The 26,262-nt window shown below is 43.9% G+C and overlaps 1 protein-coding gene and 1 long non-coding RNA gene across 3 annotated transcripts in view; one reads left to right on the forward strand and one right to left on the reverse strand.

The window, feature by feature from the left end:
• PPP2R2B (protein phosphatase 2 regulatory subunit Bbeta) overlaps positions 1-26,262 on the forward strand; it is a 257,471-nt gene that overhangs the window by 170,655 nt on the left and 60,554 nt on the right. For both annotated transcript variants that reach the window (XM_019534985.1, XM_019534987.1), the window contains 3 exons: positions 11,516-11,613; positions 14,062-14,227; positions 20,045-20,157. In XM_019534985.1, coding sequence (XP_019390530.1) covers positions 11,516-11,613; positions 14,062-14,227; positions 20,045-20,157 — 377 coding nt within the window. The remainder of the gene's footprint in view (positions 1-11,515; positions 11,614-14,061; positions 14,228-20,044; positions 20,158-26,262) is intronic.
• The window catches only part of LOC109310037, a 135,565-nt gene continuing 110,255 nt past the window's right edge, over positions 953-26,262 (reverse strand). Inside the window, exons 3-4 of the long non-coding RNA XR_002101123.1 lie at positions 8,695-8,771; positions 953-1,430 (exon numbers count right to left, since the gene is read on the reverse strand). This is a non-coding gene — a long non-coding RNA (uncharacterized LOC109310037). The remainder of the gene's footprint in view (positions 1,431-8,694; positions 8,772-26,262) is intronic.

Consider the following 26,262-nt stretch of genomic DNA (forward strand, 5'->3'; position numbering starts at 1 on the left):
GGGGGGGGGGTGGCCCTTTTTCCTTCTGTTGTCACAAAACTGCTGTAGGAGTCTTGGCAAGAACAGACATGAATTATTGATGACATGAATACAAATACATATGATCCGAATTAATAATTGCACTGTGCTGGCTTTTAAATGAACCTGGTGTACAATAGCAGGCAGCACGTTAAATCAGACTGCATTGCTTAAGAGGGTCACAAATTTACCAGGCGACATCTTAAAAAAACCCAGCTAAGATGCTGTACGATGTTCATGAATTTTAATCACTTAAAGATGTCTGCATCTCACTTGTTGAAAGAATTGGGGATGCTTTCCAACTTAACACTGTAGGGGTACACCGGCTGAGAAATACTTAAAATGGAGCTAAATCCAAATTCATTAAGCTTCATGGAGAGAGACTCTTGTTGGTTTCAGTGGGTTTTGGATTGGGCCCATAATATCTACTTGTGATAGACTGTATCTAAGGTTGCCATCTCGGTAGCTACATGAAAGCAACAAGCAACACAGAAAGCAAACCAATAATACCATATCACTTCTCCCAAATGCTATAAAAGCACCTCTGATACAGTAGCTGAAACAGAATAACATGTACAGAAGATTTGCACCAAAACCTATTGAAATAATGGTGTTCACTAAAAATACTTTGGACCTTTAAATTTATGTACTTTTTTTTTTTTTAAGACTATAAAGCTGTGTTATTAGTCATGCAGCATTTACAGGTGTCAGATGGCCAGGCACTGGTATGCAAATATAAACCAAGAAAGTTTGGAAGCTTCTGTGGCCAGAAACTCCCCTTGCTCAACCTAACCAAGAATAAACCAGTGAAAGGCCCTGATGTATTTTTGTGCCTCAGAAGTTGTTTCTTGATGTATTTTTTTTTTCATTCCTCCTCCTCCCCACCCCGCCAAAGTCTGACCCCTGATGTTTTGAATAGCTCTGCTGACAAGGTGTAATCTATTTCATGGCTGGATGTGGCCTGAATCATTTTTTGCAGAAACATGGACATTTTTTTGTTTTGTTTTTTTAAACTTATATTTTTAAATTACTCAAATTTAATCACCAGTTGGTAAAGGAGGAGATTAATTGGTAAAAAGCAAACATATTTCCAATTAAGTAATTTTAGAAAGAAAAAAAATCTGGATGCAAGATCCACATTAACCCTTCACTGGGGCACTGTTTAAAGCTACTTAGCATATACTGTAGGTAATTTCTATATCTGTGATTTTCTACCAGAGTGCTGTGGCACCCTGGGGTGTTTTGAGATCTCTTCAGTGGTGCTGTGGAATGCCACACAATGTTAGATGTGGAAACATGATTCACAAGAGAAACCCAGAGATTTCAAATAGGAATCCACAGCATTAAGAGCATTCTGACCTTCTGTGGTCTGTCAGAGTCCTTTGTAACAAAAGAATTGCTCTAATGCTTTTCTGTAGGGAACAAAAATTAAAGTGAAAACTGGCATTTCCAAGGGGTGGCCTTGAATCTAACCAGGGACGCTTTGAATCTAAAAAATTGAGAACGATTGCTCTATGCAAAGGGTGAGGCATGCCATAAATTTGGCAATTTAGGAAGCAGTGATGATCGAGTTCAGGATCCTGACAAAAGGGAGAAAGGAGAGCAGAAGAGTGAGGACCCTGGACTTCAGAAAAGCAGACTTCAAGTCCCTCAGGGAACTGATGGGTAGGATCCCCTGGGAGGCCAGTCTGGGGGGAAAATGAGTCCATGAGAGCTGGTTGTATTTTAAAGAAACCTTACTGAGAGTGCAGGAACAAACCATCCTGATGTGCAGGAAAGCTAGAAAATCTTGGCATAGTACAGAACTCTTCAATGAGCTTTAAGACAAAAAGAAAGCTTACAAGAAGTGGAAGCTTGGACAGATGAATAAAGGGGAGGAGGATAAGAGTATTGCTTGGGCATGCAGAGATGAAGTCTGGAAAGCCAAAACACATTCGGAGTTGCAGCTAGCAAGTGATGGGAAGGGTAACAAAAAGGGTTTCTGCAAGTATGTTAGTAACAAGAGGAAGGTCAGGGAAAGTGTGGGGGAGGCAGCCTAGTGACAGTGATGAGGAAAATGCTGAAGTACTCAATGCCTTTTTCATATCAGTCTTCACAGGAAAGGTCGGCTCCCAAACTACTGCGCTGGACAGCACAGTCTGGGGAGGAGGTGAGCAGCCCTCAGTGATGAAAACAGGTTAGGGACTATCTAGAAAAGCTGGATGTGTACAAGTCCATGGGGCTGGATGCAGTGCACCCAAGAGTGCTGAGGGAGTTGGCTGATGTGATTGCAGAGCCACTGGCCATTATCTTTGAAAACTCATGGCAGTCAGGGGAGGTCTTGGATGATTGGAAAAGGGCAAATATAGTACCCATCTTGAAGAAAGGGAAGAAGAAGGACTCGGAGAACTACAGACCAGTCAGCCTCACCTCAGTCCCCAGAAAAATCATGGAGCAGATCCTCAAAGAATCCATTTCTAAGCACTTGGAGGACAAGAAGAAGGTGATTGGGAACAGTCAGCATGGGTTCACCAAGGGCAAATCATGCCTGACACCTGACTGACTTCTATGATGAAATGACTGGCTCTGTGGATATGGGAAAAGCAGTGGATGTAATATACCTTGATTTTAGTAAGGCTTTTGATACGGCCTCCTACAGCATTCTTGCAAGCAAGTTAAGGAAATACAAGTTGGATGAATGGACTGTAAGGTGGATAGAAAGCTGGCTGGATTGTCAGCCCTAATGGGTAGTGATCAATGACTCTGTGTCTGGTTTGCAGCTGGTGTCAAGTGGAGTTCCCCAGGGGTAGGGCCTGGGGCTGGTTTTGTTCAGTATCTTTATTAATGATGTGGAAGATGATATGGATTGCATCATAAGCAAGCTTGCAGATGACACCAAGTTTGGGAGAGTAGTAGATACGCTGGAGGGTAGAGCTAGGGTCAGAGTGACCTAGACAAATTGGAGGATTGGGCCCAAAGAAATCTCATGAGGTTCAACAAGGACAAGCGCAAAGTCTTGCACTTAGGATGGAAGAATCCCATGCACCACTACAGGCTTACAGTGGTGCATGGCTTCTGTACTGGCGAGGCCACATCTGGAGTACTGTGTCCAGTTTTGGGCCCTCCATTACAGAAAAAATGTCCAGAAATTGGAGAGATCCAGCAGAGGGCTATGAAAATGGTTAGGGGGCTGAGGGGACATGACTGCTGAGGAGAGGCTGAGGGAACTGGGATTATTTAGTCTGTGGAAAAGAAGACTGAGAGCGGATTTAACAGCAGCCGCCAACTACGTGAAGGGGGGTTACAAAGGGGAAGGAGCTGGACTGTTTTTAGTGGTGGCAGATGACAGAACAAAGAGCAATGGTCTCAAGTTGTAGCAAGGGAAGTTTAGGTTGGATATTAGTGAAAAAAACCTTCTCACAAAAAGGGTGGTGAAGCACTGGAATGGTTACCTAGGGGTGGTGGAATCTTCATCCTTGGCAGTTTTTAAGACCCGGCTAGACAAAGCCTTGGCTGGGATGATCTAGTTGGGGCTGGTCCTGCTTTCAGCAGGGGCTGGACTAGATGACCTCCTGAGGTTGCGTCCAACTCTGATTTTCTGTGATTCTGTGAAATACCATTGCAGTGCTTTCTAGTAATCAGAGCAAAACTGGGAAGTATTTAGGGACCTTGGTGTATGTATTTAATTATTGCCATGTAGGCCTGGGTTCAAATCTCCTTTTTATCCTAATTACTCTACAAGCCTTTCTGTCACTTAGTGTATTATCTGAGTGCAGCTAGATAAGTGCAGCAAGAACAGACCCTCCATTTCCTTCTCTATGCACTAAAAAGGAGTACAGTGTAGGTGATTTATTTTCTGTAGCTGTGGTCTCCTTATATTTCATCTTAAAGAAGAGTTTTTGCAGGGATCTATCTTTCATTGCACCTTGGCAGTGACAAGAACTGAGGTAAGCTTGATCCAGGCCTAGCTACCAGCAGCCTAAAGAGATTGTCCATCAACCCTCAGCATTTCTATCAGCTGCCAGTGAGATGAGCTATGAGGAGCAGTTTCTCTTTACCCATTAGACCTTTAAAGGTAAAAGAACCAGGATCTTGAAATGAACTCAACCCTGAATAGGCAGGTAGCACAGAGTATGGAGTACTAACAAGTGTGGTGAGGTCTTCCTGGTTTTTTCGTTTTCTTTTGTCTTTTCTTATGGTGAAAGAGCAAATGTCTTATGGGGAAAAAAGGTAGGATTTATCCTCAGAAATCTAGGTAAAGTCAACACAATACCCACCACCTGTTCTTGATCATACCTAGTTTACCACTCTTGTCCCCTCTCTTTTACAGAGAAATAGCTAATACATATTAGTTATCCTTTGGAAAGGCATTTTTTGTCAGTAAAGATATAACCCAAAAGTGCTGAGCTACCAGTGGCCACAAGGTTTGTCAAGTTTTGAGCTAGGTCTAAAAGCTATGGGCTGATTACAAAATGAGAGATGACAGGCAGTAGGCTAAGCTATGATGGGTCTTGAACATGAAGACCCATAGCTTATGGAAGGTAAGGAACCCACAGTAGAGATGAGAAGAGACAGAAATAGAAAGACACCTGTTGAGTTCAGGGGTATTGGCACAAGCTCTGTATAAGCATCTCTCATTGACGTCATCCCATTATCCTATAGAAAAAGAATCAAGCCTTAGGTCACCTATCTCTTTGCTGTAATCTCTAATCCACCCTTCTGTTGTTAAACAGCCTTGTGGTTGGTTTCATGCCAATCTTGGGTTGACAAGCAATCCTATATGTTATGATGGTGTGGTCTCAGAAGATCAGTGTCTGTCTTTATATTAATGAATCGTACTATTCACTGTTTTGTTAGGCAGGGAAGCATTATCCTCATTTTTACAGCTGAGAAACTGAGACACGGAGAGATTTGATTTGCTCAAAGTCCCAGAGGAAATATGCGGCTAAGCCAAGAAGCGAACCCTGATCTCCTGAGGCCTGATCTGGTATAGAATTCCTCTGTTACTGTGTTCCAGACCAGTGCTTTCACTGGCAAAGAGAGATGGCACATGACTTCTTCCAAGAGAATGAGCTGATTAATGGAATTTGCAGTGGGTATGGACCAGTTCAGACTTTGCTACCAAAGAGCTCTCATCTGAAACAATCCTAAACAAATGCTAGGTTTGTTTCCTGCCTCCATCTTAATGCATCCTAGCTACTACAGAGAAGCAATTCCATTAGGAAATTGGGGGTCAGGATAGTTACATTTTAGCTAGAATTTGATGAATGTTAGTCATAAAATGTTATTTAAACTAGAAGCTTAAAACATACGGCACTCAGGAAAATGCCATAAATGAAAAGTGATGTTCTTATTCGAGCCAAGCCCAAGGTATGCATCCAGGTTTGGCTCCAAATAAAAACTTCTCAAAGTATGGGTGAGTTCAGTTTTCATCTGTGAAATTCAGATCTGGCTCTGGGTATGATCAAGTTTGAGATCTGAGAAACATGTAACTATTATGTGCAGACACCTTCCTCACATTTTTCCCATATGTGTTTGCCAGGCCTTCCTAACCAACTCTGGGTTTGCAGGTGTGAATGAACCCAAAAATTCAAAGTGAAGAGAAACCGTCAGTCACTGAGTATATCCAGTATTCTTGTCCAAAAATGCAAATTAGAGATTCCTACCTTTTCCTGAGACAGGAATATAGAAGCCCTGTTAATAGCCCAGTTGAGATTTGTAATTAAAGTGGCAGGTTGAACTGGAAGGGAATCTTTCAGTTTTACTTGATGAATATTGGATCCCTTTATTTGCTGTCTCAAATTGGATGTCAGTTCTAGAAGGTCCTCAAATTTTTCAGCACACCCAGGTTGATTTTAAATTTGTGATAAAACCTGAAACCAGGTATAATTTGCTTAGGGTCTCACTGCAAGCATTTAGTGGAGTTCTAAAAATATCTGCCCTGTACTTTGGAATTGCAGCATCGTTTCCTTTGTCCCTTTGTGAAGTAATTAGAAGCTTTATGTCAATAATCTCATTGTTCTGAAAGCACACTGCATAAGCTGGATGTTTTGTGTACTGGGGCTTTGTGTGTTTCACTTCCGCACCGCTGAACGTGGTTCCCTTCAAACAAGAGGCTGCTAAGGGTCTCCAAACGGTAGAAAAATAGGGCTGGAACCCTAAAGGGGTTATCTGATTCAACTCCCTTGCTCCAGCCAAGATAATCTCTACCTAAACCAACCTCAATAAATGTTCATCTAACCTGCACTTAAAATTTCCAATTACAAAGCTTCCACTCTGCCCTTATAGGTAGAAAAAATTTGCTAATATCTAACACTAATCTTCCGAATATGAATTCCAGCCCATTTATGTCTTGGCCTATCCCAGTGGACGTAAAGAACAATTGATCCCTGTCTTCTTTATAATAAAGTCAAAGCTAAATAACAGCATAGTGGCAGGTCAGAGAGCTGGTGTTTAGCAGCAGTTTTGTTTAGACGCTTAAGTTTGTGGAGGCAGTGGGGGCAGTTCTGGCAGTATCTTGAATTAGTGCTGGAAATGCACATGAGAGGCTGATACATGCACATACGCATCAGCTGAATCATCACTAAAGCCTGTGGATAACAGGGAGTGTTAACCAGTTCAACTGTAGCCTGCATCATTAGGGTCTCTTAGCCCTATCTACACATGCAAGAGTTGGAGGCTATGAGGCAGTCCATGGGCAGGCATAGTACAGTTCCTTACACTTATCTGAATGCATAATCTGCAAGCAGCCCTCCCAGAGGAGACAAAGGCAAAAATCCAGACTCTTTATATCATTATTAATCACTTCATCACTATTTACTGCTATTTAGTTCTCCCTTTTGATTCAACTTTCATAGCCCTTTTAGATCTCCAAGGGACAAGCTTGAGAGGTCGGACTTTCCCAAGACAGTTACACTTCCTGGTAACTGCTAGCATCTATACAAGGCATAGTATGGAAAGTAACCTAAAGGTGGATAGGGACATGCAGTGTAAATCACCATCACAGTCAGTGTTGCACAGATTCAAGCAGCCTGGACATTCCTGGCACTACTGCTCCTCTCTCTTCCCTTCCAGGTTCTCCATATATCTTTGAAAAGTCCAAGCCAGTCTTGACTCCTTGGTTTCTTTCTTTCAAAACTAAGTAGTAATAATAACAGAAGCACTAAAGAGGGAGTTCAAGGAGGTCAAGTTGCCCATGTGCAAGTAATCTGACGGTGTATTTATTGTTTGGTTTAAGGTGCCATGCAGGGTGAAACTACATGCTGAAAAGAAGCAATGGGTCACTGATGATTCTGTTCACTCCCAATCCAGGTTTAATTTGAGCTACAGGTCTGGAGGTCAAAGGCAGTGTGTCAGATTTATCCCTTCCCAGAGTCATCCAGGCCCTTACAATCTCAAAGTTAAATATGATAATAAATTACAGACTTATCGTCAGGGAAGAATCATGTTAAAAGATGTTTCAGGGAGCGTACAGGGGTGGAGAGAGGGAGTGGTGTTGCAGTTAACACATAGGACTGGATTTGAGAGACATAGATTCAGTTTCTGGTTCTTCCACAGTCTTCCTCTTTGACAATGGCCTAGATTCTTAAAGTTATATTGGTGTCTGACTCCCACTGATTAATTTGCACAAATGTGCTTGTCTACACACAACTTTTTAGAGTGGACGTGGACAAAACTCCACTATGAACACCTAAAATTTTGGGGCATTAGGTACTAAATTTGCCTTGGGATATATGTTTTATAGTTGTGAATTTTAAGTTCTGCTCCTTCAGCTATTTTAGGATGAAGTGGTTACAACTCTTATAGGTCAGACACAATTATACTGGGATAAGGATTTCATATAGCTTTTCCTATGGGGACAGGGAGTAAGTTACACTAGGAGAAGGCATTTTTACACTTGTGTAACTGCAGCAAGGTATTGTATTGTTAGGTATTGTATTGGCGAACAATCTCCCAGTCTTGCTCACATAGTTATACTACATAAAATATGTGCAGATTAGGTCTAAATCTCTCTCTGTCCCTCAGTTCCTCATCTGTGAAATGGAGATAATAATTGGCCAGCAGCCCACAGGCTCTAATGATTTATCTGAGGCATTCATGATAGGAATAGCAGACACATTTGAAGGAAATTGGAATCTAGTCATGAATTGTTTTACTCAGAAGGGGTGATGCTCATAATAAATGTTGTTTCTATCTAACAACTCCAGTGGAGTTAGCCTGGCTTTAGATTGGTGTAACTGAGAGGAAAATTTGGCCCTTCTACGCTGTTGTTCAGCCCTTTTTGTGCAAGTTAGTGGCAGATGGCTAAAACCTTTCTGGTAGATTTTTACTACATGCACATCCTATCTGAAGCAGAAGGACTCCATGTGATGGAATAGAAGTGCTTCACCTTAGAGCTTTCCAGTTCAGTGATAGCCCAGTCCAACCTCCCTGCCACACATGACATTTCTGTTTGTTCAGAGGGATGGGGTGTTTACCATTAATCCTCTTGGGTTTCTTTGCTTGCAGAGCTGTCTCTGTCTGCAATGAAATTGTCTCCCTAAATCTGTTCACAGCAACCAAATGTTATAAATGAATTAAGACAAACTTCAGAACGCATTCACATGTCATTACGAATATGCTTAATGTTGGAGAGATGGGGCAATGTGAGAAAGATGTGCGAATATTAATAGAAGCAGCATGGAGTTCATTACTCACCTGCCTGCTGCCATCTGGATTTTCACAGCTCAGCAGACATGGTGGGCTTCTTGCACATTTTCAGGGAGAGATTGGATCTAAAGAGTCCCTTTGAAGACATAAAGCAATGGACACTATGAATAAATTGTAGATGGCCATGTGTACCCAGTCTCCTTCCATCCTGGAAGGCAATTTTCCTGCTTGTTACTCAAAGATCATAGTCTTCCCTGCATTAATAATGTTCAGATCTCTCTTCATATCTGGGAGGGAGTGGGCACAAGAGAATTTAACACAAAGCGTGAGAGGCAGAAGTTATGATGTTAGCTGGTGAGTCAGTCTATCGGGACTGCCTATTGTGAACGGGTGGAATACTAAACTTGACCTTTGTTCATGGGCCATTTGTAGGCGGTTGGGATAGTGAAGTTAGTCTGAGACTGATGGTAACAATGACTGTTCTCTGATGGCAGGTCTCAAAATACCTCCTGCCTTCTATCCAGATTAAGCTATTAGTGTATAGGTAGACACTGCCCAATGACAGTTTGGGGCAAAGCATGTGAGTTAGTAGAGCTACTGCAAATTTGCAGGCCCCTGTGAAGCAGAAGCTTTTGAAAGAACATGTTTTTTGGGGATGAATAGGGAAGGGCATCCTAGACTGACTGTTTTCAGTGTACACCAGTAGGAGCTTTAATACGTGGCAGATATGAACATTATGCTCTCTGGGAAGAAGAATCATCCCTTGCCACCCAGCCAGGAGGAGCATTAGAAATGAGAGTGTACAAAGTCCTCACTCCCCAAGCTAAGGTTAGGTCAATGGGCAACAGTTGGATCCAGGCAGAAGATGAGGAAAAATAACCATCAGACTCTAGCAAAATGGGTAAATCATACCAATGTCGTTTAGAATGGGACAATTTTTTTTCTGCCTTTGGCATTGAGGTTTCACAGTCTAGAAGAATTAGACCTACTGACTGGAAAAGGGCAGATGCAGTTTGAGGATGCAAAGGTACCAGTTGGAGAACAAGAGTACAGGAAAGACTAATGCAACTTGAGATCATTGAGCACCATGTTAACATGATGGAGGAAGCAAGAACCACGGACAGGGAAAACAGACTCAGGAGTCAGGCTTCCTGTTCTAGCAGCTTTCAAAACAGTTTTGCAGGACTTGCTGGGGGGGAGGGTTCATTTTTGCTGGATGGGATCTTCATTCATATTGTAACAGATGTAGACAATAACCAGCATTTGCAGCAAATCTCCCTCTCTCTCTTTCTCTCATCATTGCACCAGCTTCCTCATATATATTGAAATGGCGTCTTAAAAATTTAGGGGGTCCAATTCAGTGCTGACTCATTTTAGATGTTTTTCTTCTACCCCATAAACATACATTTAAAAAAAATGAGAGAATCCATTATGGTATTTACAGTCTATTCAAAAAGTTCAGAAATATATCTTTATTCAGAACAGCATTTAAACCTATATTTAACCTCTAAGCATTCAAACAGTGTCTGAGTGTGTCTATGCACTGTGTACACGCATATATACACAAGTAGGGTGTAAGTGTATGTGTTTAGGAGAGGGAAGAGTATATGTGTGCCATGTATATGTATGTACATAGACACAGAGAGATTACATAAATGAAGGATGAAAAGAGAGATTCATGTTCCAATCTTCCCACACATGAAGTGGATGCTAAAACTAAGTACTTTTCAATTTCAAATCGATCCTTTTAGCCTGCAGTACTGCTGTGTTTGAGGAGCCACATTCCTTCCCACCCCCCCCACATTGCTTTGCATTTGCTGAATGCTACACTCGGAGACAACTGGTGAGCGCCAATAGGGCAATAATTGCTGTAGAATTAACCCCTGACATCTTTCTCAAAGTAAGCCTAATAAACCCAATCATCAGCAGTTCTCCTGCCTGTTTTGCCCCAGGGGTAAACACCACTGGGGAAAGCCTTTCAAGTGTGGCATTCCCATAGGGTTACCCCCTTTTAAGCCAAAGGTTCCTGTCTATTTCCTCGTTTCTCATCTGCTTGTCCCCTTCACCTCATTATAGCATTGATCCTGTTTCCTTGTCCACAGACTTCCTGACAGTGCAGTCTAAGGGAACAATCTGAGAGGAGGGTGGGGGGCTACATGGCTTTGGAGTGGAGGCACTTGCGGTGGGACATGGGAGGAGAGGTTGTTTTGTTTTGTTTCCTTAGTCTTGCATATAAAATGGGGCTCTCTAGTGAAAAGGGGGTCTAAGGCTATTTGCTGTGAGGGCTTGAAAGGGAGACTGTGGTCATGCCCAGCCAGTTCCCCTGGATTATATCCTTTTTGACTCTGCAGAGGTAGAAACACACATTGGTCCCCCAGAGGGAAGCGGAGATAGCCAAGGAAAGAAAATATATCTATTTAGCAAGGACAGAAATTAAACTTGCCTTTGCCTACAAAGAATACTTGGGCAGCTCTTTCTTGCATGTAAATAGTAGAAATGGACAGAAGCCCCAGGTCTGTATATGACTCCAACACTAAACTTTCCCAGAATTTGTGGCATGTGTTGATTTGGGCCACACCACAATGGAGATGCAAAATATCCAGATGCGAATCTAGTGTTTAATGACCTGGAAATTCAGTGCTCATTTCAGGTGCTGGTTTTATGCCCCATTCTCAGTATATTGTGTTCTAAAATTCTGTGATGCTTGTTGTGGACAAGAGAAAATATAAGGATTCTGGACACTGTATTGGGAAGACAAAGCATAGACAATACATGTTGCCTTAACTGAACAGGGATTGGTGCCTTTAAGTTGCCTATGAAAAGCCAGTCTTTGCAGTTACTTAAATTGCCTTTGTCTTCTTCTTTTCAGCTGACATTATCTCTACAGTAGAATTCAACCACACAGGAGAATTACTAGCGACAGGGGACAAGGGGGGTCGGGTTGTAATATTTCAACGTGAGCAGGAGGTAAGTGCTGGTGAATGCAAAATGCCCATTTCATCCTTTTAAGAGAAATTTCCTGCTGTTTCCTAATCCTTATGTGTCACTCTTAACCTCCGTTCTCTCCTAGCAAACTCCAAACCACAGACGGGCCATTAACATAAACAGGACCAGATTCCATCTCATGTTGCACCTTTCAAATGTTGCATTTTCTGCATCCGTTTTTTCTTTCATCAGAACCTGAATTAAAATGGATCAAGCTGCAGCATTAGAAACTCTGGTGGCCCTAATTGTTTCATTTGCCAAACTAAGTGATGCTCTTTGAACCTTTGCTCTTTTCATGCAATTTTGGCAAGTTCACGAAGCTTCTTGTGTTCACAGCCTTGCTTTGATTTTGCGCCTATTTGCATTGACATGTTAGATTTCTGTAAACATCATAGGCTTCCTTCTGATCTCGGTTTTCTTCTGTGTTATTGATATAAAGCCATACCTGTCAGTGGCGGTGCACCTGACTGGCACTTGTATGAGATTACAGCACAGCCTTACAGCTTCATACATGTTTCAAGAGCCCATAGGTATTTTGAAGCGATATTTGCCATTTCCTTTTTGTTTTGTCCCCTAACCACAAAACCAATAAAGTGTACGAGGCCTTAAAACCCTCTCCCCTCCTCCCCATTGCTTTGAGGTGAGGAAGGACATGGGGAAAAAACCCAGTGGGGCAGAAAACTCTCTTGGGGCAAAGCACTGACTCTGGCATGGCCAGTCCCTCTCTGTCAGTTATGCGTGGCTGGGGCTTAGTGAGATTAGAAATGGGAAGGATGTGCAATGAAGAAGATCAGCTGCTTTATGTGGCATGATTCCCACTCTGTCTGGCAGTATTTCCACTAGTATCCAGCAACATAACCAAATGCCAGTCTACTTGGTCCTGCTCTGGCCTTCCTACTCCCCCCAGTGGCTTGGGAGGGTGCAGATCAGCCAAGCAGGAAATCACAGAAAATTACCCAAAGAAAAGCAGTTAGAGTGGAACAACACCTTTTTCTTTGGCCTACTGAAGCAACTTTCAGAGGAAATTTCATGAAGTAACATGCCCAGAGATGCTGACCACATTATGCCTGAGTGAGGGATGCAGAGCAGTGCAAGAGGACAGTGCACACCAGTTTTCCTTCTCCAAGGCCTAAATTCACAATCTAGCTCACCTGTGAACTGAGTTTGCTGGTCTTAACCTAATGTGTGTCAAGAGATTCATCATAGTTTGGCTCCATTGGCCATGACTGCCCACAAGAATTACTTTTGCTATAGACGAAGACTTAGGATACATTTGCAGAGCTGGGATGAGGGGTGGAGTTTACTCAGGGTCTGCCTCCACCGTAGCACGCTCTCAGCCTTGGGGCAGGCACTGGACTTGCACTGTTACGAGCACTAAAATTTCTCATAAATCATTTCCAATAAAGACATCTGTTGAAAGCACAAGCAGATCAAAATAATCAGTGGCACATACCTTTCTTTAGATAAAGGCCTCATTGATAGCTTTTAAGTAGCTATGTAGTATTTGTCGTTAATTTCTGGGAACCCACATTTACACCAGATATTTAGCCAAAATTAAAGATCCCTGTACATGCTCTTGATCCAAGAAGCACAAAATGTTGTTGGCAAATGAAAACTGTCACTGTCCTCCCCCCTACGACCAGGATTTTTTTTTCTTCTCTGCTTCTAAGGCTGTCTGATGTTAATTGGTCTGGCACATCTCATGTGTACTTCACAGTCTGATCTGGAATGGTATTAAATCTCCCTCTTGTAAATGTACTATCTTAAGGTGGAGTGGGATCTCTGTGGTTTAGCCATGATAATTTTTTTAGTCCAAAGAGGTGTTTAAACATCATCTTGCTCTCAAAATTGTTTCTATGTATACTGCAAGGCGCTGAACACCTATGCATTTCTCTGATGTCAGTGGATACCCAGTACTTCCCAGGATTTTCAGCACCTGGCAGGACTTTACACTGAGCAGTCTTATACGGGATTCAGTCTTACACAGCTATTTATGCTCAATATTTGTAATTCTGCCTGCCTTATGTCAGCACAGTAATCCCGGTGGTTTCTATAGGGCTGATGTGCGGGAATCAAACGGGACTTGGCCCACTATCTGAACCATTATCTTGCTTCACAAATTTGTCTTGGAGATAAATGATAGGGAGGGCTTCATTCATTCTTGAAACAAAACAACACAAAGGCAGCATTTCCTGCTTCATATCATCAGCATGTAGGAAAACTGACACATGAGGAGAATACATTGTGTGGGAAAGATCTCTTGTGTCGGCTTTGATATCTAAACTGTAACATGTCACCGTAATCAGACATTCACTGTCTTTTAACAATCCTTGGAGAACAAAAGAATCGATAGAAAATTTGCTCATCCTCTCTCTTTCTCTGCCTTATAGCTATATCTATATAAGTATTTTTTCCCCTTCTCTCCCACAGAGTAAAAATCAGCCTCATCGAAGGGGAGAATACAATGTTTACAGCACATTCCAGAGCCATGAACCCGAGTTCGATTACCTGAAGAGTTTAGAGATAGAGGAGAAGATCAATAAGATACGATGGCTCCCTCAGCAAAATGCAGCCTACTTCCTTCTTTCCACCAATGGTATGTATTATTATAATGAAAGGTCATTTTTGTCTTTCCTCCTTGGGTCCCAGAGGCCATTGCTAGTGATGAAAAAAATCAATTCACACAAACCCAGGGTAAGAGAGACGAGTATTATTCCCATTTTACAGACGGTAGAATTGAAGGAAGAAGCATTGGCTGGTGTCACACAGTGATACAGGGACAGACATGGAAATAGAAACCAGTTTTCTTGTCTTCCAGTTCTTCATTTTTACCAACAGAAAATAAAATTTAGGACTTGATTCTGGGAAGTTTGGAGCATACGTAACACCTTTTGAAGTTTCATTGTAAAATAGAAGTGCTCAGCATTTCACAGGTTGATGCCTAGAGGGCCTTTCGACCCAAAGATTCTAGAGAACAATTTGTACAGAGAAATAGAAAGAGAAATCTGAGATCAGTAACCAAGGTTCACCATAATTCTTTTATCTGTTTTTGTCAGTGATCAACACGGATCCTGCTTTTCTCTGTTTAAAAATCCCAAATTCTCCGATTTAAAACGCCCCAAAGTCCACGTTTCTGCACAATTATACAATGAAACTCATATGTATATGTATATATGTGTGTATACAGGCAGTCCTCGACTTACGTTTTGAGTTGCAACATTTCGCACTTACGTTTATAAATTGACACCCAGTTTCAACTTTCTGACATCAGTTTTGACTTTGACGCTTGATCCAATGCCACGCCAGTGAACAAGTTCACTGTGTCACCCACCTCCCTGGAGAACATCTGTCCAAACTTCCTTGGACACTTTCTTTAAGGAAGCAGACAAGACTCCAGAAAAACCTGCAGCCAAGACTCCTGAGAAGACTCCAGCCAAGAGCCCTTCAAAAAGTCCAGCAAAGCCACCTCAATGAAGTCCTTCCAAATCAATATGATTTACAATAATAAATACATTAATGTCACTATATTACTCATCTATAATTGATTGAGTACAAAATTCTATGTCATTTTTGGTGAAAATAGGGTATTAGGCCTTGGTTCAGGAGCCAATCCCCCATTTATAACATTGTTTCCTATGAGAAAATCAGTTCTGAGTTGCCACGTTTCAACTTAAGACACAGTTTTCAGAAACCAATTGTGTCATAAGTCTGAGAACTGCCTATATATGTGTACCTATCAGTTGAACACAAATTTTATTTTTTAAAAGCTTTTTGGAAGCCTACCAGTGTCTCAATCATTATAATAAAATAAATTCTAAATACCTATATATTTTGGCATTTTGTTTATTAATCATACAAAATCAGAGCTCCCCCTGCCTCCTTCGTTCACCAGGATGAAGGTCCAGCTGCAGCTGTCCCCCCATGGCTTTGTGGTGCTGAGCAGCCCTGATATGCCAGCGCTCTGCCTATGCCATTGCCCCTCACTCCCAAGCCACAGCCCCCCGGCCATGCCGCTGCCTCTCACTCCCTGCCCCACAGTGTGTGGGCACTGGGGTGGGAGTGTGAGACAGGTGGAGTGTGGACATAGGCAACATGGGGGGTGGGGGTTCATGTGCCCCCAAGATTTCTGTCCCCACAGCAGGGAACGAGGCTGCGGCCTGGCTGGACCAGCTCCAGACAGGAGCTGCCTCCATGGCCCAGCAGGCAAAACCTGGTGCAGGAGAAAGCACTGCGCCACCATGGGTGCTAAACTGAGGTGCCCCCTGACCACCCAGCAGCAGCAGGGGTACAACTCCGCATTGCTGCACCTCACCTTGATGACCGTGGCAGCATGGCGCTTCCTCCTGCTTGACTGCAGCCCTGTGCCCCACAGTGGGCACAGAAATCTCAGGAGGCATGTGCCCCCCTCTGCCGCATCATCTTGGCCTCTTCACCCCTCCGCTGCACCGCCTGTTCTTCCCTACCTCCCCATGTCACCTATGCCCCTCTCCTCCACTCCCATAGACTTACCTGGATGGAGCTGCGGGAGCTGCTCTCTACCACTGCTTGGCTGCCACATGCATGTGCATGTGCACATGCATGTGGCACCCCCTGCCTCCAGTTGCCCTCGCCCGCTCCCCCCAGCCCCAAGCAGCCCCTTGCAGGCTGCCAGCCTACCAGGGGTAACCTGTGGTTTCCCACATTTTTATGTCTTAAAGGATTCCTGGATCCCTGCCTGTCAAAAACTAAATTAATACTGAGCCAAACCTACCATTTGTGTTGGTTGTTTGGGCCAAGGGCCCTGCATTTAGGTATGTCACTCCCATTTCCTTCAAAATGGCCTTTTGCCCATGATGTAAGTGCTCAGGTGTAATAGAAACTTTTGCCCTCCGGAGAACCATTTACATTTTTTTTTGGTAATTTAAATCAAAGGGGCCACATATTGCAGCCCTTGCTCAGCCTGGAATGGCCCCATTGAAATAACATCCTTCAGCAACGAAGGGTTCAGAATCTGACCCCAAGTGATCTTGCGATCCTGGAGAAAGTAAGTTACCTAAAATAGTGCAACCATTACCTGAGAGAGGCTGTGCACATGTAGGTCTCCTTGACGTCAGCCGGAGCCGCAGTGGTACAACATACCTCAAGATCATGCCCTTCATATCCACATAAAGCAGACCCATAAAACAAGAGGAGCACAAGAAGCCTGATTTAAGAGATTGTGGTATATGCAGGATGGGAATTAGTTTCATTCGAAAGGCCATGTTCTGGTCTCAGTGGTATTAGAGTCCTTAGTCTGGGTTTTTATTGGTATGACTGACATCAGAATCTGGCCTGTGGACAGGCACAGTATCCCAATCCCAGCCCTCTTTTAACCTGCAGGTCAGAAGAGCTTAAAGACAAACAACAAACCAAACCAGAGCAGAACCCCTGTAGGCCATTTGCCTGTTTCTGGATGCGTTTTCTCTTTCCTTACTCACCCATGGGGACCTGTCAGAGGGATTATCAAGATGGTGGTGCCTATGGCTTGAAACGACTCATACTTAGGAAAATATTTCTTCTGGTACAGTCTCATATAGAAAATCCAGAATCCCTCCATTGTAAAACACACATTTAAAAAGGGAAACAGAAACCTAGCCAGAACTTGCTAGTATTGCGTGTTTTGAGTGTATATCTAGCAGGTTTTGCAGTCAGTTCACAGCTGTTCATTCACCTCTTAACAGGGAGTTTCTTTTCTCTCTGTTTGTGATGATTATATTTTTGGATCCTTGATATTTCTATTCTTAAAGAAAAACTACAGCTGATTTGTTTCAATTTGCAGCTGCATTCAGCTGAGCAGCTTCATGTTATGTTCAGATAAATATCAGGAGAATCCAGGGATATTACTTGGGATGAATGGGACTTTAAGATGGATGTGACTTAATTACTTCAGGGGAAAAGGAGGGGTCTAATTATCTCCCATCACCAACTTACTTTGTATTATAGAATTTACTCTATTGATCATTTTAATAAAATTCAAAGACTTAAACTCATTTGGGGGGGAGAATCATTGAAATGCAATGAAGATTAATTATAGAGTATAATGTTCTGTTAATTGAGTTTTTAAATAGTTTTTTGATTAACAGGGATATTATCTTTCCATTTGGGATGGTGCTTCATATGCTACCAGGATACCAAAATGATTCTTTTTTAAAATATTCCCATGTTATTCTGTTTCTTTTTGTTCTTGCTGTTAAACTAACATTATACATTGAAACCCCCTGAAGTCAAATGGGTTAATAAAAACAAAATTAATGGTAGTCAATTGGAATTACAGCGTAAATTAGAAAATTAAGATGAATGATAAGATTGTGCTTAAAAGCTGTTGGAAGTGATGATGAACTGCAGATAGAATCTCTGCCAGGAGAGGGAAAAGAAAACACCATTAGTCAGAATAAAGACCACATGTTCCTAGGGTGCTCTCACCTAAAAGGCTTCATGGCACAGGATAAATGGGATGCCAGTATGTGATAAAGCCAAGGGAATGTGGCAGCAGTAGGAGAATTTAGATTGGATTCTCAGTCAATCAGAAATGTCAGTTCTATTCACGGTGGTAGAAGGAGGAAGTCAGAACTGACATTTGAGTAAATTATAGATGTGATTTACTTCAATCTGGGGGTGTTCTTGTGACTATTTATGTAATCTGTGCAATATGTCTCATTCAAAGTTCAGATGAAACAGTTAGCTCATATGTAACTTTGAATCGCTTATTAGCATATATCTCATTATGGTACTTGCTGGATTTCCTGCTTGAATTATATCCCATCGATGGACAAAGAACAAAACTCATTTAACCTGACATGCATTATATTCAAGGTTTTTTAAAGTTCATGCACAAATGAGCACTGTTTGTTCTCTAAACATTGGTGTACAGATACTGCACAAGCATTGCTGTAAATGATTATTCTAGTGGCTGCTAGAATTATTCAGTGAGTGGGTAGATACAACTCTCATGAATATTATTCTCTCTCTCTCTCTCTCTCTCTCTCTCTCTCTCTCTCTCTCTCTCTTTTGGTAAGAGGACAATTGGATTCAGCGCAGGAATTGCTGAGCAAAAATGGCCTGTGTTGGCTAGGAAGTCAGAACAGATTCTTTTAATGATATTTTCTGACTGTAACTCTCTGTGATTTGCTACTTAGCACTGGGTGTTTGTAGTAATAAGATTATAAGTGTGGGTTTTTTTAAAGAAACAAATTAACCAGTAAGGACAATATAAGGAAATGTGGTACTTCCACAGAATTTATCACACTTTCAATTTTGTGCGCATTTGAACTAATTTAATTTGGAAATCATACCAGAAAGTACTTAGGCTGTATGGCTGTTATCCAGGGGAAAACTCGCAGCTCTGAGGTCCTCAGTCAATTAACTTTTCTGCTAGATAGATAGATCGATCAGCAGGGAAATAAAGCTCTGTGGGGGTTGGGTCAACTGTGGGGGAAGATCTAAAATCTGATGTTAAACTTAATCTCAGAGCAGTGTCAAAACCCTCTGTCCTCCTGTGGCTAGCATCCATAGCAGAGTTTCCAGTGGCAGGTATTAGATAAATCCCAAACTGCACATGCTGATCCATGTGACCCTAGGCTGTAATCTCTGCAGCTGAGCCCTGGGAAATCACTTGTCAAATAATTTGTCCATTAATCAGATTGTTTTAGCTTGACAATCTTCTTAAGCTTGTAATAAACCATTGGCAGTTGCCTAATTCAGGGCTGTCCAACTGAAGGCCTGTGACCTGAGGGGTTAGTTTGCAGCCCCTGGATCTCCAACAGGTTTGCACTCTTCCCCAGGGCTCGGGCTGCAGAAGCAGCAGCTGGAGGCACTGAGCAACCCCTCCCTCTGGTTTTGCTTCCTGCTCCACCCCATATGAAGGGCTAGAGCCGTGCTGAACAGCCCCCAGTGCCAGGGAAATCCATGGCATGGTGTGGTGGTGCTGATGCGGTGCAGTGCAGCAGGGAAGCCTGCATCCAAGGAGCCAAAGATGGAGTTGGGGCACCTGCGCCCAGTGCAGTGGAGTTAGAGGGTACCTACAGGCCTAGCGCAGCAGGGGAGTACCTAGAAGCCGACACCAGTGTAGGCCTGGCACCATGTATCCTCACTAGTGCAGCCCCTGAGGCATGCAGCCCCTAGCCACTAAATTGGGAAGCCCTGGTCTAGCTCCATAAGGAAACCAAATGTTTATGTAAAAAATACGTAGGTGTTTATATGCAGTATGATATGATCCTTTCTTCTTTTAAAGATGACATTTCACATGTTAAAGCTCTTTCAAATAAGCCAAAGATCTGGAAATAGGCTTTCTACGTTTAAACCAATTTTTGTGACATCAATATTTCTATCAGAAATCCTCTTTAGGAAACCTGTTCAGTCAGGCATAACTGTATCCTGTTCTCATTTGCTCTATCAGATAAAACTGTGAAGCTATGGAAAGTTAGTGAGCGAGATAAAAGACCAGAGGGCTATAATCTTAAAGATGAAGATGGCCGTCTCCGAGACCCCTCCATGATTACAACACTACGGGTGAGTTGAACAAAACGTCCAAGGATCAAGGACTCTTTCTCTTCATGAACGTGAGCAGAAAACTGTCATTGTCATTACTTGTGGATGGTAGCATCTGTGGCTTTATGGGGTTCTCTAATGGCTTTATGGGGTTCCTGCCTCGTGGAGCCTACAGCTGAAGAGGTTAGAAGGGAGAAGAAAAATAATGGTTCACAGGACAACAGTGTTGTTCAACTTTGAAGCAGCTAGGGACCACATGTAGTGCCAGCATGCACATCAGGCTGCACACCATACAGGCTGCATACTGCAGGGTCAGCTCCCCTGGGAACTCCCTTCCTGTGTGGACTGTGGTTGGTGGCATGTGGCCTCCTCACTCTACTCTGCCCCACACTGCATGGGCTGCCGAGGTGGTGCACACCTCTGAGCCTTCCTCTGCCATGCAACAGCAGCAGAGGTAGCTGCCAGGGCCTGCAGGCCTCATGTCGGCCCCACATTGACCACCAGTTGGACAGCTCTGGGCTAAGTAAGTTGGCCAAGGTGATGACTGGTAATAGCCACATGAATATGTATTTGCCATTTCTACAACAGCAATGATTTTGTTAATGCTTGAGTAGGGGCAACATGTAGGGGGTGCATGTGGGTGCAAATGCACCCCCTGAGTGTGGCGATGCACCCCCTATAAAAAGGCGCCGCCGACACTGTTGGCGATGCCTGCAGGCAGTCGCTGTTTGCCACCCTGTCACTGACACTGCCAGCAGCATCTGCGGGTGGTCGCCAGCCTCTGGTTGATGCTTGCCATGCCCCCCCCCCCCCAACAGCACTGGCGGTGTCTGCAGGAGCTCCCTCTTACCGCTGCCACACTCCCGCCACCGCCGTGCCCCCACAGTGGCTGGGGGCACTTGTTGTTCGTGTGCTTGAGCCAGCAGTGTCTGCCATGAGGACCTGCCTGTTTCTGGGTATATAATACAGCAGCTCTGGGACTGGAGTATGACTAGAGTAAGTTCAATGGAGCTGCAGTAAGATGTAGAATCTGCACAATCCTCATTTAGTGGCTTCAAAAAGGCCCTTTCCTTCCCACTGTCTGATGGTCCTAGTTTCAGATCACCCCAGTCCTATTGCTTAGTATGCTCTTTCTTTCCTGTGACTGCTTTAAATGTGGGCCGACGAATGCAGAGCTTCAGGGGCCCAGACCACAGCCCTACCCTTTAATTCATGAAAACCTGTCACACCCAGGACATCCTGTGGTATTCACCATTTGGTATTCATGGTGGTTTCTAAAACTTGTGAAATCTGGCAAGTCTCACAAGTATTATTCATTCATTAAGCTGTGATGAGTAGGTAGAGATCTCTGGCATGACTAATGAATCCAGATGAATTTGACCATAGGACTTGATGCCACTTACATAACCTTCAAATGGCCCTGTAAGGGGTAAGCCCTATAGATAATGTACAGACAGGCTGCACAGCAAATATCTATCCTGTGCCCTAGGCAGTGGTGGTGCTCAATGCAGGGGCAGCAATTGGAGGTTTGTTACTGGGGGGGGGTGGAAGTCACTGTCTTTTTTTGCCACCAACATATATCAATCAGTCATTTAAATACTGAATTTCAGGGCCAAAAAGTGACCCCCCACCCTGCAGCAGCAAATTTTCAGCCACTACTCCTCTAGTGTGCGCTGCCATTGCTGCTCTGTGCTTCATACTACTGGAGCCAGAGATGGTGCAGGATGTGTGCGGGGGAGATACTGAAAAGGAGGGTGAGGCACCCTCCTAGCTCCATGCCAGAGCCCCACTTTAGGCAGTGCCTACAAGTCCTGCTCTCCTCACCCGTCCAGCATTGTGCTACTGTCTCCCAGTTCAAGGAGTGCCCTTCCCTGCCACAGCTCATGTGTCATCTTGCTGCTGAGTTTATCTGGTATGCCCTTGCTTTCCAGCCTGGTGGGAAAGGAGTTAATAAGTATCTATTTGCCTTCATGGTGATCTCAAGCCTAACTTTGGCTTTTAGAACATAAGTATGTTCTGTAAATGAGTTTTTCGTCCAACCTAAGAAGATTAAAATTGGCTTCCCAAATCAAACGTAAACACCTAAGGCTACGTTTTCCATTTACTACATAGGAGATGCACGCACAAAATCCATTAAACTAGTCCTCTTCACACCCACGGGAACACCGCTCTTCTTTTGGAGTGCTCCAGGGAAACCCCTAGACAACAAGGCAGATCTGATACTATGAGGATTGTGATATCTACTAGGCATTGCTTTGAAGCGGTAGTTGACTTCACCTGGCCCGTTACTGTGCCAATAAATTTCGTCTTCCTAGTGGGGGAGGCAGTTCTGTCAGGGGATATCAGTTTCTGGTCTTTCATTTGCATATTAAGAGCTGCTTCAGCCCTCTAGGCACAGCCTGGCATGGGGAGGGGACACACTGGGGGTGCGTCTCAGCTAATTCCATCAGAATCCTTCAAGGACTCCCGTGGAGTGCATGCTGCAGCTGCAGCTCAGTCAGCCTTTCAATAGATACTGAGCTTATTCTCCCACCTATTCGGCTGTTTCCGTCGGGTGAACAGTTTGGGTAAAAGGCCAGTGGCTTTGCCATTATTATACCTTGCTTGGCCACTCTTGTGGAGAAGACAGGGTAGATTTGCACTGTAGAAACCAACTAAATCAGATCTGCCTATGGTTTCATAAGCAGCTGGTTTACTTCATTGGATGGATCTGATCATCCACTGAAGTAAGCCTTCTGTTTACGAAAGCTTAGGCTATGCCTCTGATAGTTACTCTGTAAAGTGCAAATCTCCCCTACCCTCTGCCTGACTTCAGATAACATGGCTAACTCCCTTTCTCCACTCTTGTGGAGGCCAGCACTACAGGTAACACAGGGTGCTTACAAATGTGGAAAAAATCCCAGAACAGCACTTTACTGGAAGAGGAATCACATCAGTTTGACCCAGCTCCCTGGCATCTGTACAATCAGCTATTAGATAAAAGTGCCAGAAAGCCCCACTGAAGTGCGCAAGCTGTACAGATGTTGGGTGAGCCTGGTCAAACTGACGCGATTCCTCTTCTGGGCATGTGCTGCACTTGATGCGGGGGTGCTGAAAGCAAAGCACTGTGGGCTTTTGGGGGTTTTTTCCACGTCTGCAGGCACCCACAGGCATGGAGCAGTGGCGCTCCCTCTGAACCAAATAATGACTGGCTCCTGATCAAGGATAAGAGGGAGGGGGAGAAATTCCAGACTGCTTCTACTCCAGACATATCCCCACAGGGCCAGTTACCAATTAGCCTTGTAAGTGAACTTGAAGCAGGCGTTTCTGTTTAAACATTGAATAAGACCACATTTGCCTTAGCTTGGTATCAGGGAAATATTTAAAGAAAATAATTGTTCTAACCTATAAGCTTAGAAACTGCAACTGTGCAGTGACTTTGTCATGATATTCATCAGCCTAGAGGAGCCTGTAATTTATTAACACTCTTGTCAGAATTTGCATCTTGAGCAGTTGGGTTTTTTAAATATTATTTCTTGCTATGATTACCTCTAGCTCACTTTTATAGCTTCCAGTTTCATCACAGATCAGGCCACTGAGAACCCCAGACAGCTAATTAATCCTTGCTTCTACACTGAGTTGCCTCTGCTTGCTGGTAGGCATCTTTTTTTTTCCAGAGCAAGAAAACATTTTATTTCATGTATGTATTTATCGGTTGTCATGTTTAAAGCAGCCTTTTCCATCTGATACACTGTTACCAAGGAAGCTCATTGGAATAATTTTTCCAAGATCTGAATGGCTGGGTCTATAGGATACCATAAGCATGCTGAGCTGGGAATACAGCTATATTTTTTCTTATTAAAAAAAGGAAAAGGAAGTAATATTAACGGGTGTTACTCAGCCTATTGCTTTTCTCTGCCTAAATGCATCAGAAAAGCCAGGACTTAGTGTGGAAAAGGCAGGGTCACAGCACAAAGGCACAGAGCTGGTGTCTTTATTTCATCTAGATCTGCAAAAGAGATATCTGCATGGAGCTTTTCCATATGGCAGCTGTGTCTGCTTGTGCCTGAGCTACACTGATGCAGCTCCTCTGCTCTAACCTCGCAATGCCCAGAGGTGACAGTCTGCCATGAGGGCTTTCTCAGCAACTGCAAGTAATTGTCTGAGTGGCCTAAATAAACTATGAAGAGAACAAACTCGCACTGTACTTGTCTGCCGGAGACAGTTGTTCATTTCATCCTTTTCATAAGGAAGTGGCATTTTAACAAGATTAGGCGCGTGTAGACGAAACGGGGGCAGTAAATTGAAGTGGTCATTTTTTAAACCCCCATGTCGTGCACACACCTCATGCTTACCTGCCTCTCCAGTGGCAGGGGCGGGGAGGGCAAGCTGCCGGCGGGCAGAGCAGTCCCTGAGCTGCAGGGGGGAGAAAAATGCTGGTGTTTCCCTCCGCAGCAGCGGCCCCCTCCAGGAGGCACCCAGCTTGGGTGGTCCTAGGGGGCACCAAAGACGTGGAGGCAAGCACCAGGCCCCCGTGCATGGCATGCAGACAGGCAGGCTTCGGGGCTGTGGGGGGAGGAAAAAAATCAGGCTCGCCACTTGTCATGGGTGGAGCCTGCTTTCCTAGGCTGCCTGCAGGGCTTTCTACGGAGCTGCGTGGAGCCCGGTGCTTCACTCCACGGCTGTAGGGGCAACAAACTAAGTTTGCTGTGCCCCAAGTCATTTAAGGCGCATTACGCCACCAAATTTCCTACAGCAGCTGGAATTAATGCACAATGCATCACCAAGGTGGGCAAACACAACACCATTAAACTGGTGCAAAAGCATTTAGCCCAATTTAAAGTTTCGTGCATACATGCCCCTCGTTTCGTCTACACACAGCCATTGAGATTATTTAGAGAGTGGAAAACTCCTTTTTGCCTAATGTCACATTTCAATGCTATGGGTTTGGAAACTGGACTTGAATCTTATTGGGTTTTCTTCTGCTACAGAGAGGCTGTGAAAAGGGAATTAGGGGACAATAAAGAAATCCAGTGAGGAAAATGGAAGATCAAAGAGGAAGGCAGAAAAAAGGATACAGGGAATTCTGCTAGCAGAGGCTGCATCTACACATGTGCTTTGCTGTGGAGTAGACTAATTAGCAGCAGAGTAAAGTGTTACCATCTATGTGTGCAACAGTATTTGGCTGCAGTAAACTAATTTATACTGCAGTAAAATAGTATCATCAGGGACAGTACTATCTTACTCTGGAGTGAGTAAGCACACGTGTAGATCGTGACCATGGGCATAAACTGCACCTGGTCTGTCCAGCCAGCAGCAGGCCAGACTACTGTCTGCTGCCTAGCCACATGGCTCCGTGCTTTCACCACCCTTGTGCCCCAGCCAGCCCCTCTGCTGCCCAACACCACTACCTGGAGCTGAATCCCCGTGCCACCTGCCAACCCAGGGCCTGCTCCTTCCCAGCTCAGATTCCTGCTGGCCCAGGTACACGTGTAGATACTGCATCTAGGAGTAGATTACTCTGGCTCAAACTGCTCCAGAGTTTATTGCGTCACATTAATTGCACATGTAAATACACTGAATGGAATAATTTACACCAGTATAGTTTTTATAGTTACATAGTTTCATAGTTAGTAGGGTTGGAAGGGACCTGAGCAGATCACAGAATCATAGAAGTAGGGTCGGAAGGGACCTTGTAGATCTTCAAGTCCGACCCCCGGCCTGGGCAGGAGAAAAAACTGGGATCAAATGACTCCAGCCAGGTAGGCATCAAGCCTCTTCTTAAAGACCTCCAGGGTAGGAGCCAGCACCACTTCCCTTGGAAGTTGGTTCCAGATCCTAACCTCCCTGACTGTGAAGTAGTTCTTACCGACGTTTAATCTAAACCTCCTCTCCAACAACTTATGGCTGTTATTCGTTGTTATGCCAGGGGGCGCTAGGGGAAACAAGATCTCTCCCAAACCCTTCTGGTCCCCCCGAGTGAGTTTATAGACAGTTACCAGATCTCCCATCAGCCTTCTCTTGTGAAGGCTGAACAGGTTCAGGTCCCACAGTCTCTCATTGTAGGGCCTGCCCTGCTGCCCCCGATCAAGTGAGTGGCCTCCTCTGGACCCTCTCCATGTTGTCCACATCCCTCCTGAAGTGCGG

Source organism: Crocodylus porosus, unplaced genomic scaffold, assembly GCF_001723895.1.
Source record: "Crocodylus porosus isolate Cpor-Errol unplaced genomic scaffold, CroPor_comp1, whole genome shotgun sequence".
NCBI classification, from domain to species: Eukaryota; Metazoa; Chordata; order Crocodylia; family Crocodylidae; genus Crocodylus; species Crocodylus porosus.